The following is a 15,440-nucleotide window of genomic DNA, read 5'->3' as shown; positions in this document are numbered from 1 at the left end:
GCCACAAAGAGTACACTGATGTTTTTATTTTTTTTTTAATTGGTGGTTTCCAGTATCACTTTGGACATGCAGAGTTGAAGTCTTCTATACAGGTGGTCAAAGTTGTATCTCTTTCTTGATTACTTTAATGCATTATCATTATAATGCAACAGCCACCTTTATTTAACCCTTACTGAAGCACCAGTGTAAGTGCGGCTGTTGCAGTGCTGTCACTGGTACAGGTAACTCAGGCATTTCAAACAGTCGTGTATAGCATTTATTGTGAGCAGAAAAGAGTGGCTTGTAGGAAATTAACACCTCGATTTGTGGCTCTTAGTCCTGAATTCTGCACGTCCTTTGTTTCATTTTCTTCTGTTATAGACTCTTTTTCACATAACATTTAATGTGTTTCCCATGTGAAATATGCTCTTTAATGCCTGCTAATAAAGAAGTAAATAATTACCCTGACTCCTATCAGAGCTAATATAGTTGAACAAACTTTCTGAAAAACAAAAATACATGTACATTACACAGCATGAATGAGCATCCATAAACACCCTACTCCAACATCTGATTTACAGCGATACAAAAGTGAGAACTTACACTGGGGGGTAGCCCAGACACGGTGGCAGAAACAGGGAGCGGGAGAGAGGGGGAGAGAGGACAGGGTATAACTGATAATTGAATTGTGATGGTCAGGTGGACAAGGGGATGAAAATGAAAAGACCTTCCAGTGTGGAAACCAGAGTGAAGGCGATGTGTACGTGGTCACGCTGTGGTTTCAGACAGGTAACCAATGCTGTCCTAGCCCCTTTGGGGTCACGCAGAGCCCAGCCAGCTCGACAGAGGTGAAAAACATGGAAATACGTTCCTTCTTTATCTTCCCTCCTTGTCTGATTTTCTCCTGGGAGACAGCTTCTTGGCTATTTCCCAGTTTATTTGTCCAGTTTGGCCCTTGAGGTCTGCAGTTTCAGGCCTCCTGTGACTGCTTGCATTTCATGCATGCACACAGATAAACAGAGCCAAACATCTTAGCCTGAAGGTGAAGTTAAGCAGCTTTTTTGGCTGATTTGCTCATCTTGAAAGCACTTACTGAAGGGCCTCTGCTCCTTCGACCCACAAAGGTGTAGAGTTAACCTTAATGTTGCGGAAGTCATCACTCTTCTGGATACACTTGCAAAGTTCACATTGTAATAAAAGAGAAAATCTCTATAAACACCGCAGCCAAGATATGCTTTGTGTTTATGCTGAGAAGGCTTAAAGACAAAAACCCTGAAGAGCTTACATGTAGGTTTAACAGTTCTAAGTCGAGGTAATTGTTACACAACATTCCTGGTTAGTGAAAGTCGGTTTCCAGTAGCTTACCATTGCATTTGTGATGGAGAGCAAGTTGCCATCCACAGCCACATGAAAGTCTTACTGGCAAACACTGTTTGACATTTCTCTATTAAGACAGGATGCAGTGGTCCTATTTTTTCCCAATCCAACTTAATTAAAAAAAAACAAGTAAAACATCTCAAAATGGCCATCAGCAGCATGACGTCTCTTTGTTTGTTTTCACACAGAGATGGGTGGGGTTTTTTTGTCCCAGTCCTTTTTGGATAGATGATATTGTAGCACCTAGCACCCCACTACACGTGGGATGCTACCCACCTCTGCTGCCCTCATGTGAAGTATCGACACTGTGTAGAGTCAATGTAGCAGTAAGAAGTGCATCGCAATTTTCCGTAAGACCTAAAATAAAAGAGAATATTTCAGTTTCAAAGTATGCTATAATTCACATTATATGGTTTCTTGATGTAACTCTCTGTAGGAGTAAAGAATATCAGAAAACACCATGACCAGCAACATATGGGAACCAAAATAAGAGGCTATTTCCGTCAGTGCTCCACTGTGCTCCCCCTTGTCAGCAAAATAAGAGTCCAGGGTAAACTAGGAAGACGTAATTCCCAGTAATGTCAATTAAAAAAAAAAAAAAATCCTCATTGGCAGTGGGACTTGAGTGTTACGTGGGGGTGGGTGTAGGTGGCCTTGGCGTTCACCCACAGGAACTCTGTAATGAAATACCTGAGGCACTGAGTTAAGTGTTTTTCCAGTTACTTCCAATAGCTCCAGCAGGCATGACTGTTCCTGTCCTTTAACTTGTTTTTCATGTACTTAAAATAATGATAGTGATGATACCAGACGGTTCAATTTAGCAACAGTTTAGCAAGAGTAGGCCTCAGAGTAGGCTCTAAAGGCTTGATCTGTGTTACCTTTATACAGAACAAACTTTCCTGTCAATAATCTTCCTTTTAGCTAAGAATAATATAGAATAATAATAGTAGGTTCTGAAGTATCTACATGTTTTGTAGATAGAGTTTGTTTATGGGATTGATAACAAGGTTCTAGTAAACAAAGATTCATGCTGTTTACGCTTAGTCCTAGAAAAACAAAGGTCTCTGCTAATTATATAAGGCCAAAAGACAAAACAAAACTGTAAAGAACAACTTTGTGATGTCTAAATTAACTTGATTAATAAACTCTTGTGTCAGAGGAGAGATAAGTCCAAAACGATATCTTCTTCTTGGGAACACATGTACTTGTAAACAAGAAGGCCTCGACCACGCTTGCGCACAAGCACGATTTAAGGGGGATTGGGACCATCAGCGACCCCCAGAGACCACCAAAGACCCCTTCCCCAATTTAGTACGCATGTGTAAAGACATTACGTAATGCATTACATAATGTGTTATGTATAAGTTGTTTTTTAATTGGGTGGGTTTTTTTTCTTGGAATTGTATATAAGGGGCAAGCTTTTGTTCTTAGACGTGCATGCTAGGAGGAGAGATCCCCCATGCACCCAGCGCTGCAATAAACCAATGTCGGCTTTCTAAACTATCATTTGGTTTGGAGAGTTTTCTTGGTTACTATTTTCGGTAACAGTGACACATGCCCACCTTTGAAATAAAAAAAGTAAATGGATGGGTCCTTGCAAATAAGGAAAAACAGTGATTTTTGTCTTTCTACTGACTTACTTAAACTGAGCTGCAGTGACTCTACCTACTGAAGATCTGACCAGAGACATTCATAAAATAAGCATTTTGATGAATTTTTTTCTGCTACATATGTCTAAGTAAGAGAATAACCCATCCATCAGATAATCCACAAGCTGTGGATCAAGCAGCCATTAAGCAGGTCCTTAAAAATATGTCCTTGGATAACTCACGTTCTCAGAAAAGCAACAGAAAATCTGAAGTGAAGGTGTGTGAAAAGTGAGGGGGCTGGAAAGAGTAGAAAATGGGAAAATCAGTTGCAGCAGAGCTCTTGGAGGAAAGGGTGCTTTGGGATGAAAATCCCATGGGAGTGCCATGCTCACATAGTTATTCCATTTTACTCATGATTCACAGCTTTTTCTTTGGTTAGCAGATATTTTGCAGACTGCACACACAAAAATAAAGGATCTCAGCTGCTCTTCACAACTTGATTACACATGGAATGTGAAATTTATAAAAATTTCTCAAGCTTTTGTGGTGCTATTTTTGGCACCAAACTTCAGACTCTTAGAAGGGAATAGTTTTCACGGTAGAAAACAGATCCACCCTGTCTGAAGATGAGATCTCTGTAAAATGTTTCAGGCTGTCGGGTTTGCTGGTCTCCATTTTAGTAATCTCTTACACCAGGAAAGCTCCAACAATTGCAGTGGAAGGATTAGCAGAGCACTTGATTTACAAAGGCGTCCTGTGGTTTCTTATTCCTGTCAATTAGCACATTATTCTTCCATGAATGATGAGGGCTCTGCGCGTAATTTCAATTTGCAAATTAAATGCTTCCTGTTAGCCAGTAACAATACCTGACAGTTGAATAGAGGTACTGCTGCTGGAGGCAAATGCTGACCAGAGGAAGCTGCTTAAACAAAGGCAGAGAAGGCAAGTTCAACAATAGCAGATGTTTTAAATGACGGACATTGCTAAGCAGATGCATAGCAATCGGTGAATAAGGTCGGTGTGAGGCTGTGGGTTGGGTTTTGTTTTTTTCTTTCAGTGTGATCATTTCCTTCTCATGGGCTTCCTACTTTTGGTATTGATACAGACAGTTTAGTAAAAGCCTCAAAGTAGGCTCTAAAAGGCCTGCTCTGTGTAACCTTTAGACAGAATCAACTTTTCTTTCAGCAATTTTCCTTTCAGCATTAATAACAGTACATTCTGAGCTAACGGCATGTTTTGAAGACAGGGTCTGTTTCTGGGACTGATAACACTTAGAGTTATAGTCATCACTGGTTCTTGCTTGTGCTTAGTCTTAGAGAATCCAAGGTCTCTGTTAAATTCCTCACTAATTACAAAGAAGGGCCAGAGATAAGCAAGACTGTGAACAACATCTTTGTAGTGTCTTAAATGACTTGATTCATAGCTCTGGTGCCAGGAGTAGAAATAAATCCTGTAAGAATCAGAACAGGATCTTCTCCTTGGGGCCACCTGCATGTGTCAACAAAAAGGCCTTGACCACGCTTGCGCAGAAGTGGGGTTATACAGCGGATAGCATAACTATGGGGGGATTACGACCACTAGAGACCACCAGAGCGCACCCAAGACCCCTTCCCCAATTTAGTACGCATGCAAAGGCGATTACATAGTATATTAGTATATGCATAAGGTTTCTTGGAATAGGTGGGCTTTACTCGGAATTGTACGAGTATTCATTTTTCTATAATGTACATAATGAGTGTCCTTTTGTCCCTCGGTGTGCATGCTAAGAGGAGAGATCCCCCATGCACCCAGTGCTGCAATAAACCAGTATCAGCTTTCTAAATTATCATTTGGGTTAGTGAGTTTTTTTGGTTACTATTTTCCAGTAACAGTATGTTCTAGGTGAACATTAATACAATGATAATGTCACCAAATGAGGAAATCTTTACAAGCAATGGGCAAACATAAGTCTATGCGACCTTCATTCATTTTGTACAGTAAGAGGCATGTGCTTATTACTGAGAGATGAGATTTAGCCCTTAAAGTCAATGATATGCAGAAATAATCTGATAGACTCTTTCTCCCCCAATACCTGCAGTGGTCCCAGTGGAACCATGTTTAAGTAAGTAATACTTTTCTGTTTTAAAGCTGGCAAAGAGAAAAAAGAAAAAAAAAACAACAAAAAATCCAAACCAAAGTGAAGACAGCTCATACATACCCAGGGAGATATGTTTTACATGTCAAATATCCAAAATCCTTCCCATCGCAGTCTTCAACCCCCTCGTGTCTGTAGCCATCTCCACAGTAAGCACGGCGGCATCCTAGTGAAAAAAACAGAAATACCTTCAAGGCATTTCATATGTAAAAGAGGCAGGTGAGATAAGTGCAACTAGATTTTTAAAGGTAAAGTATAAACCAAGGCATTTTGGGGAGGACAACCTGTAAGGACTGTCTTAGGAGGAGCAATATGCTTCACTAGAAAGAATATGCTTTTTTAGCCTAATTTCAATGACCAAGGGAAAGAATGGATAATTACTAAAAATAATTACTCCAGAAACGCTAATTACAATAGCACTTATTCTAATAATTATTATTACCATAGATAATTACTATCAAAACAAATTAAAGGAAGCATAAAATACAGTTAACATAAATGATTTGGGGAGGTCACAAATTCAAAAAAACACTCGGATGTCATTAAGTGGTTTGAAAATCCCAACCTAGACCTTTACCCAATATTGCACAGTATCTATGTGTGTCCACTGCAAGCGAGTTCCCACATATGAACAGAATTATGCAGACCTATTGCCTGTCTATCAAAAAAAGAAAGTGTGTAATGATTGCCAAAAAGGTGTTTTCCCACTGCTGACTCCTACTGACTTGAGCGTGAGTGGGCCTTGTGACATTTTTTCATGGTGACTGGCATGTAGGCTGCACCAATTTGTGGGTTTGTTTGCTATATTAGCAACTGGACTTTGCTTTTGATGTCTTCAACTTTTTGAGTGTGACTTTATAACTTGAACCAATTCAGCTAAAAATCCCTTTGACATCTTCTCAAAGACACTATTAAGCGATGGATTAAAAGGACACTCAAGAATAGGGAGTTTATAAGAGTTAAAGTGGGGTATTTACAAATAGAAATTATTAATTAATTGCACAGAGGATCTGTTTATTAGAAGTTGATGCTTCTAAAAACAATGAGCCTATTTTACAATTAAATCCACTTAACATTTGGTTAACCTTTTTTCTTTTCGTTCAGTCACAAGAGCAGAATGATGACAATGTGTTCATTTCCAAGTAACTCAATGATAACTCTTCGGGTCACATCAGTGTCAGAAGTCTGTGTATCGCCAGGCTTTGATCGACCTGAAGCTTAGCCCAGTATATAGCACAAAGTAACGCAATGTGCCTCCAGACACACAATGTATAATTTTGCAGGCACTAGAACTAATGAACACTATCTTCCTGCATGCTTGTTCCCCACGGTTGATTGCAAATTCTAATTGAATCATTTTTCTCATGCCTGGAGCCTGGAGAGCTCATGCTTTCTCACTGGATTACTCTGCAGTCAGGCAAGCTTAGAGGGGCATATATTTATATGTCTCCCTATACCTATTGCAACTGAATTGCCTGTGAAATCTCTTTCCTGTTGTCGTTAAATTGGCTGGGATTCCCAAGTTATAAGGGGAAGGGTGGTGATGGACAGGTAGATGGACAAACTCACATAGAGCATGGCTGCATACCCCTCATTTTCAAAGCTAGGCTAAAAAATGGCGGGCTACATAAATGAAAAAGAAAAATTGCATCTTTCAGTGTTGGCTGATACCTGTTCTGAAATGTGAAGAAGCATCCCTTTGCTAGAACCAACAGAGTACCCCACATACTGTGTGTCAGCTGTAGATGGTGTAGAGTGCTGTGCTCTGGGGTAGGAATCAAGTGGTAAAAGTAACTGAAAGGTAGAAGTGAAGGTTACCACAGCTGCTTGTATGCTTAAGTGCTTCTTGCTATCCACAACAAGCAAAATGAAAGGAAGCCTTGACTAGACAGGAATCAAATGTTGTATAAACCTATATAGCGAAGGTAGTGCGCTGACACCTTCCCTATGCAAGTGAATAACAAAATCCAAAGCAGTTTTACTGGACCCAGGATCTAGTTTACTATTAGAAACAGCCAGTTTCAGTGTCTATCCTAAGGGGTTTGTGGTGCACTGCAAAGGTATGCTACATCTTTTGGCCAGAAAGCTGGTGGCCTCAGGGGCAGGCGTGTCAGTAAACCAGCTGCTGGATCTGGCCCCTGAAATGCGGTGGTTTTGCTCTGATCTCTGCTCAGGGAGGTACACGGTCCTCAATAAGGATGCATGAGAAGTACTTGGCATCTCCTCTGCCTTGTGCTGGTGTGTCATCCACATGCACGCAGGACCTCAGTTTTCTCACTATGGCCATTGTGTCTCCCTCTCCCTATGCCTGCACTCGATCCACAAACCATGCAAGTTCCCCTGAGTGAAACACTTGTGTGATTTACACAGCATCGTACCCTGTGGAAACAACTAATGCACCTTCCCTGGTAGAAAGAGGCTGCTCTTGATGAGCTGTAACTTACTTATACAGTCATCAGTCACAACAGCATTGCCATCGTCGCACTCTTCCCCATCCTGTATGATCCCGTCTCCGCAGGTGCCACCAGCCTCGAAGCGGTAATCCACAGGATAGAAAGGGGTGAGCTGGCCAAAGAAACACACAGAGGTTACTGAACTGACCACGAACAGCCTGGTAGCAAGCAGAGGTCAAGGGCTGTGGGAGGCAGATCCTGCAACCAGGTTTTCATATCCTGCTATTTGGGGGTTCACAGGGTTTATACAGAATCTGATTCAAAGTCCAGTGGACACAAGAAGGATCCTGCTGCTGATTTCAGCGGGACTTAGTTTAGCTCCTTGAAGCAATAAGGAAATACAAGGGTTTGGTTTGCAGGGTTTGTGTTTTCCCACAACTTTGTACCCTGGTGAGTTTTGCCTTATTTTGTATTAAAAAACTCTCTTTGCTATTGTAATTCCCCAAACTCAGCCTCAGTTTGTTCACCAGTGGAGCCTGGTTCACAGGGAGGTTAGCAAAACCTGCAACACTGGTGAGTTAACGCCTCAGTAATTAAGACTCCTGTGAACAAAAATCACAAAACGAGGTACAGTTGTGGCAGTGCTCAAAAATGAGCTTTTTGTCCACTTGCTTCACTGATTCTGTATGACACCTTAAGTACAGAAGTATGTTCAGTATTTAGAAATGAAACATACACTCACAAGTTTTCTGAGACCACAGTCATATTTTCACCTGGATTGGGAGCCATCCAAAGGTATCCTTGAAATACAAAGATCTTTGATCTCTTCTAAAAGCTAAGGCATTTTCGGTGTTTAACCGGTCCAGTTCTTCTTGATTATTCACCACAAAAATCTGGGGCACGGAAAAAGAGGAGATTGATAACCCTCTCAAGAAGTATTTTAGATTATCATGGAATTTAGTTTTGTAAACTGACACATGTATTTGCAAATAAGTAAATAATTGCACAGAAAAATGGTTTGTTTTTTTTCAGAAACAGAATGGTATTTCAGCCCTGGGTGAGAATTTACACCCACGGACTGTCAGACCATAAGAGGCTCCTTTGCGCCTGGTAAGAGGAGACATGAGTTTCCAAAAGAGAATAGTCTTTCTTGAGTCCCTGTCAATGTCTCTGTTTCAAAATGCACATCCACAGGTAATGATCATGCAAATACTCGTGCACAATGATTGCTAGGAAAAAATTTCCTATGCTCAAATGGTTAGATGCTAGAACAATTGCTAAATCAATATGGGCATAAGTGCTTTTTGTGGGTTTGTCTGATTTTTTAGGCATGCTTATGGATACAAAATAAATAATGCATTGCTCAAAGCAGCCTTTACTTATCTTTTACTACTTTGTAATTTGTTTAGATTTAATTGGCATTGAAATGCATGTTTCTTTACATGCATATACTTTATTCTAAAGCCAAGTCTTCAATTAAACAGAAAAAATTCAGTTCAAAATGGAAAAATTAGGTTGAGCTGTTCTCTTACCAATTTTTTTACTGTCTCAGACACTGAAACTGGCTGTAAGGGGCATTAGGAAATAATCTCTTCCTTCAGCATCTTAATCAAATCAATTTTAGCAAGATTCAAACCATTTTTAAATTAAGAAAAAGCAAATGGAATGCTTCTGAGCAAAATGGATTTAGGGCTGAGCCTGATTCCCACCAGCATAAACACAACTGGCTCTTTTTAAAAAAAATTACCCCAAAATGTTTTGCATAGCGTAATATTCCCATAGCCCCCAACAAAGGCCAATTTCACTAAAGAAGCATTGAACAAAAATGCCTTCAGCTTGAATGAAAGAAAGCAAAGAAACAGAAAGCCAGCAAAGAACTGACTCTGTAATTGTGTTCAGGAGCTCAAGTCCCAGCCCCAGAGCTCTAATTTCTCTTGGAATCAATAGCAGATTGGCGCTCTCAGAAACTCTCTGTTACAGATACTGTCCTTTGAAACTGCAAAAGATTTAAAAACTGGAATAAACCTTAGCCAGTGACAGAAAACCAGCACTTCGTTTCCTAGCCTCTCCCCTCCTCTGGCAGTGCTGGCACCAGAGGAGTTGATGGGCAAGTGGGTGGTTGCACTGGGGATGTGCTGTAGTAGGATGCTGCTTTGGCAAACAGCGCGACACTCAGTCCTCATCAAATGAGGGTTCATAGAGATAGAGTAGGGTACTTATATTTTAGGTAATTACACTCTCATTACCATATTTTAAGAGCTAATATGAAACTGTGCCAGATGGAAGAGGAGAGTTGTAAGACCTACACAGAATATTGCAAGCCTCATACCTTATCCTACGATCTTTCCATGCCGTGAAGTACATGATAGTTTTTTGCAATAGTGTGCAGCATGATGTGACATGCACCTTTATTTCATGCACTTTCTTCTCTCACCACTGAGTTTTAAAAATAACGAGGCTTTTTTTGTAATGCAACACAGACAGGGATGAGTGAGCAGCTGACAAGACTTGCAGCACACTCATGCAAAAGATTGAGATCAATGACTCAGTCTAATGGGCAGTGTTGTGAGTATGTCCCTTTCACACACTGTAACAGCTTTCCGACAACGTGACAGATGGGAAAGTTAACAAGGCTAATCGCTGCTTATTGTTATTCAGAGATGACCAGACACCGCCCAATATCCACTTGCATGAGTGGAGTGGCTGGGCTATGCTGGTACACAGCAGCAAGGTAGCATTTTCATATGCTGATTAAGTGCTACAATGCACAGAATAATAAGGCAGGGAGCAGCAGAATGAAAAGTACAGAAATAGTATTTACAAAGCCCAAAGAAATCAGATGAAAGATTGCTAGGTCACTTTCCACCAATAACTTCTCCTTTGAAGTGCTTTGTCCAATTTGCTCATAAAAATGCTTTCCAGAAGGCTAGAGATTGAAATTAGCTGTATAAAGGGAATGTCTACAGACAGGAGCTCAGAAGTCTGACTCCCATGGTTTGTGGAGACTCCTTTTTGACCTAAGGTAGAGGGTCTGTGCTTTGGGAGAAAGTTTTATCGTATATGTGAAATGCTTGACCTCAATATTCAATTCTGAAATCATTGTCTTTGCTGAAGATGACATTAGAATTAAGCAAGAAAGAGATGCTTATTTCACTGACCAATCTGAAATGTATTTCAATTTACTGAAATAAAAAGAACAGATTATATATGTACATAGGAGTTGGAAGAGACCATCCTCAGACTTGAAAAAAGGTTTCTAAACACGTGCTACATTACTGATGGTTTGAAAGGGCTGCATTTCAGCACAATCACACAACCCTCAGACTAGTTATGAGACCAGACTCTTTTGTACCAACTGGATCTCAGAGGCAGTGGATACTAGAAATATCACATTGCCCACATACGGACATCTTCCCTGTTAAATCCAAAATATTGGTGAGTACACCATCTCTTACAATAAAAGAACTTAAGAACCGCTCACATCCTCTCCCAAAAAATCTGCTTACCGCAGGGACTTTTGGATAACTGTATCCAAACACAGGTTCCTCATATGGCGGATTATTCACATGTGGGGATCTGCAGAGACATCTCCCCGGAGGCCCTGGAAGTCCTCTTTCCCCTTTTGGTCCTATTGCGAATTGCCCTAGGAAGCAAAATGCCAAGTTGCCTTGTTATGAAGTTAACAAACGAAACACAAATGCAGCCTTAGCGGAAAAAGTACAGGTCAGGTGGATATATGCATTTACGTAAATTTTCAGAGATGCACATCTCCCACCAAATTCACTGGGAACTGAAGGAAGTGATTACCAGAACCACCACTTCCAGCACTTCGGGAGAAAGACTAGGGTTTGTACCACAGTAATTTTTTTTTTTCAGATAATTTTAAAAATTTTTCTACCAACTCTACAGAGAAAAGGAGAGGCCATTTGCTTAGGATTTCCAGATAAATGTCAGCCTGTTTGAAGCTACAGCAATTCAGGTCATGATGAACACACAGATCACTCTACAGCACCTGTGTACCGAGGTTAGTAGAGTCAGACTCTGTAGATATCCACAACGCATTGGACTTGTGCATTTGTGGAACCACTTGAGCAATGCTGTTTCAGAGGTTTCTGCACAAGAAAACCCAACCAGAAATACAGGAGTGCTACAAATAAAAATTTAAAAAAAATACTGCTTTTTGACTTTCAAACTTTGGCAAGGATGCACTACTCTGCAGAATTAGACTATGAGCCAACATGTTCATACTGCAAGCACTGACATCATTAAGGAAAGGTCATTTAGGATTGGAATTTATATTCTAGAGGAAAAAGATTAGCAAGCCTGACACATAAACTTTCTGTGGACAGATTAAAGCCTTTTAAAAGTAATCTCAAGATCCTGGCTGCCTTCCCATCGACATGGTGAAAATTCTGCCCTCTGAAATCTTCCAGCTATTTTACTCAGGACAAAAATGTTTCATAATGGAAGACATGAGAAGTGTGAAGATTTTGAAGCAGCCCCCAGCTTCACAGATGTACCATTTCCAGACTACCAGAAGGAGTACACCTCCTGCCCACTGATATAAGCAAGGGAAGAAAAAGGGAAAGCAAAATGGAAAAGGACATTGAACAGATTGTCTGCAGCGCAAGCAGCCGTTGTCCATTTGAGGCAACAGTAGCTTCCAACTGGTTTTGCTTTTCTTTTCAGGTGCTTTAGTATATAACCAGGTTGAGAAAACCCTACCTGAGGGATCACTGTCACTGAACATTGCAGGTCAGTGTTGTCCTTCATGTCTATGCTTGGTCTCACAAGCTGCCTAGAGTTCAGGTGCATGCATAGCTTTGAAGCTGTACAATTATCAGTTAGAAGATTTTTCTCATGATTTCTACAACATGCACAATTGCAGCGAGCATAGATCTACAGTGCTTAACTAAAAAGAGAGAGTTTTTTTTATTCACCACTCTTTTTTTCCCTCTGACTCCTATCCCTTTCCTTCTCTTCCCTTCTTTCCGTACTGCCATTGTGACTTGAGCCTCATCTGTTTTTCTTTTATAGAGATGCACAGGGTGAGTATGTCCTGGCTGATTAGAAATAGCAATCTTTCACTGTAAGGCAGGATATCTGGAGAAGCAGCAGACCTTTGATGATGGAGATTAACTGGTCTGTCCCAGGTTGCCAGATGGCTTTTCATCATCCCCATCTACCAAAGTCCCACAGGTACCACACAGGCCATGTTTTTGGATTTATTTGAAACATCAGAAGCCATAATGTAGGCTTTAAAGTAAGATATAGAGTCCTTATAATGGACAAGGATGGCATGACCTGCCTTCAGGAGAAATCCTCTCCTTGATGTCAGTGGAGAAGCAAATGATGCCCTGCAGCACTTTTTGTAAAGGGGCCTATGTAGGCATATGTGATGAGTCAGAAAGGGCTGGGGAGCAGGGACACTGTTTAGGAAATCACTCGATATCCTGCTTACCTGATCCTGAAGGTCCTGGGGGGCCTGGCTGCCCAGAAGGACCAGGCCTTCCAGGTGGACCCATGATACCTGCAGGTCCAATGTCTCCCTTTAGTCCCTAGGAGAGAGGAGACATCCATTTATTTGCTAAACTATTAATAATACACAACATCTTCCAGCCAGTCCTGGCTTCCCTTTCAAGAAAGCCAAGACATTTGCCAATAGGAGCATGCAGTATGAACTTCATAGCCACCACCCCAGGGAAGAGGTGTTGTCCTCTTCTACGTGGAGACAGAAAAGCATGTCCAGACAGGACTTCTGTTCCTAAAAGTGAATGGTCTCAGCAGATCTGCTCTGTGTGGAGTCAGGAATCACCGTACTCTGATTCCAATAATTTGGTGACCTTTCTTTAAGGATGCCTTTTTACCCCTAGTAGCTTTCTAGAAGTCAGCGCAGCTCAGAAAGGGCTGGTGGAGCTGAAATAGGTGACCCTGGAAATCCCTAGTTATTGCACTAATACATAATGGGGGAAAAAAGAGAAAATTCAGTAAGGTGTCAGCAAGGGCATCCACAGTGATTTTTCCCAGTTTTAGGGTTCAGTTTTTCAGAAGCACACTAATGACTTTGAGGCCCACACTGTTTTCAGAAGTACTTTAGGTGCCTGGACTCCTGTGTCTTCTTGACTTTCACCGTGGGTAGATCTATGTTAACAAATCATCACAAGGCAAGCAAGCGCTTGGCTTTACAAAGTGTAAGCTAGCGTGTGGCAACACCATACTGACAAATGGTGTCCCTCCAAAATGCTGTAAAATTACCTATGGGAGATGAGCTCACACACAGTTACCATACAATAGCTAATATTCTGTAAAATCAGCCCTAATTTGCCTCATGGGAGCTTGTTTGTGCAGCCATAGCCTTAGGCATTTGGAATTTTCACACTAGAACTGTTTCAGCACCATCCTATTTTTGCTCCTGAATTTAATATGGTGACACTTATTAAAAATAACTATATTTATCTTCCTGTTCATATACTCTCCAAGGCTTGGATTTCTCAGCTTTACATTTCAGACGTGTATTACATAGCTTAAAGTTTAAATATCTGATTTGATTTTTATGTAAGAGCATATATTATTTAGCATAACAAAAAATTATGTGTACTATGTAAGTTTTCTTTTAATGGAAAAGGAGATGAATTTCTCGAAGATGGTGTAATTCCAGGTTAATGTGCATTCACGGGTGCATGATGAATGGTTGCATGTCTAATTTCAGAGTAATGAAGCACATATGGTAATATATGCTAAAATAATTTGTTGTTACATAATATGTTGTATCCCTTGGATACATCTGAATGTCACTTGCACCATTTCAACAGAGGAAGGCTGATTTTGCCATGGTCCATAAAGGACTAATTGAATATTTGCTTTGTTTAATCCTATTAGGTAAGCTCTGTGCCATCAAAATATTCCAGGATTTATGTGAATGTCAGCGATGCTGATCCCTAATTACTTCTTACACTACGCAACACAGAACTAGCAGACCAGGATTTTGTAGCCCCAAATAAGTCTGTGGGAAATCTTTTTCCCTCACACAACAGCAATCTGGCAGAGACAAGCCAGGGCCAGTTGGACATGTGCTGCCTGAAAATGAGCTGTTTTCTGTGTCTGCTGCTTTGGAGGAGTGATTGTTTAATACTCTCTTGTTTAGCACAGATAGATTAAATAATAATGGCAAAGATTTATACTAAATATCTTTGCCTTGTTTTTTTTTTTCACATGCACACATGGCATTCAGAAAAGCTTTTCCCATAATTTTCCATAAATATGGACAATATTTATATTCCTCTCCCTTCTTTCAAAGTAACATTATCTAAAACCCTACGTCATTCCTCCTTATCAAGACTGAGATCCTAAACTTGCTCCTTAGGGTCAATTCCCAAGTTACAAAGCTTTGGGTGTTATATCTCAGTTTGAGGGCACTGAGGCTGTGACTTGTGACTCCCACCTCCTGGCCACCTTTTAGGAAGAGCCTGCCCCAGAGGCAGGGGAGAGCTGAAGAAGTCAGTGAGATAAATAAGACGTATCCCAAAATGGAAGTGGAAGTGACACCTTCCTAATTTAGCTGCTTTCATCTAGGGATGTCAGCTGGATCAAGAGACAGGAAAGGGCCCCATGTTGATGGAAACTATCCTCTCAGCTAAACAAACAGGCAGACAACTACAGCACTTAAAGGCAGTAGCCAGACCCTTAAAATGCCACTCTCAAGTTTTTTCAAAGGATTAGAAAGGAGGAAAGGTTCACCAATTACAGAGGGAAACCCAGTTTTCCTGCAGAAGATCAATGCTGAAATTGCTTTCAGGGCACCAGAAAGGGGTTTGTGTACTGAGCCTTGGGCCTGGAAATCCTTATTTAGGGCCAGACTGTAGTGCTTTTAGTCACAAAGATTGTTGCCTTAAATTATGACAAGCCTTATGTCACCACTTTTTGATTAAGACACTGTGTAATGTGACAAAACGTCTCAGGTCAAATAAG

General features: G+C 40.7%; 1 protein-coding gene across 1 annotated transcript in view; it reads right to left on the bottom strand.

Annotated features, from left to right (window-relative positions):
- Window positions 1–1,643: 1,643 nt before the first annotated feature.
- The window catches only part of COLQ (collagen like tail subunit of asymmetric acetylcholinesterase), a 43,229-nt gene continuing 29,432 nt past the window's right edge, over window positions 1,644–15,440 (bottom strand). Inside the window, exons 12-17 of the mRNA XM_068405189.1 lie at window positions 12,934–13,030; window positions 10,979–11,115; window positions 8,246–8,365; window positions 7,524–7,644; window positions 5,143–5,245; window positions 1,644–1,713 (exon numbers count right to left, since the gene is read on the bottom strand). Coding sequence (XP_068261290.1) covers window positions 1,644–1,713; window positions 5,143–5,245; window positions 7,524–7,644; window positions 8,246–8,365; window positions 10,979–11,115; window positions 12,934–13,030 — 648 coding nt within the window. The remainder of the gene's footprint in view (window positions 1,714–5,142; window positions 5,246–7,523; window positions 7,645–8,245; window positions 8,366–10,978; window positions 11,116–12,933; window positions 13,031–15,440) is intronic.

The sequence above is a fragment of the Nyctibius grandis genome, chromosome 7, assembly GCF_013368605.1.
Source record: "Nyctibius grandis isolate bNycGra1 chromosome 7, bNycGra1.pri, whole genome shotgun sequence".
In the NCBI taxonomy this organism is placed as follows: domain Eukaryota; kingdom Metazoa; phylum Chordata; class Aves; order Nyctibiiformes; family Nyctibiidae; genus Nyctibius; species Nyctibius grandis.
Note: the sequence above shows the minus strand (reverse complement) of the source record. Positions and strands in the feature narration are given on the sequence as shown.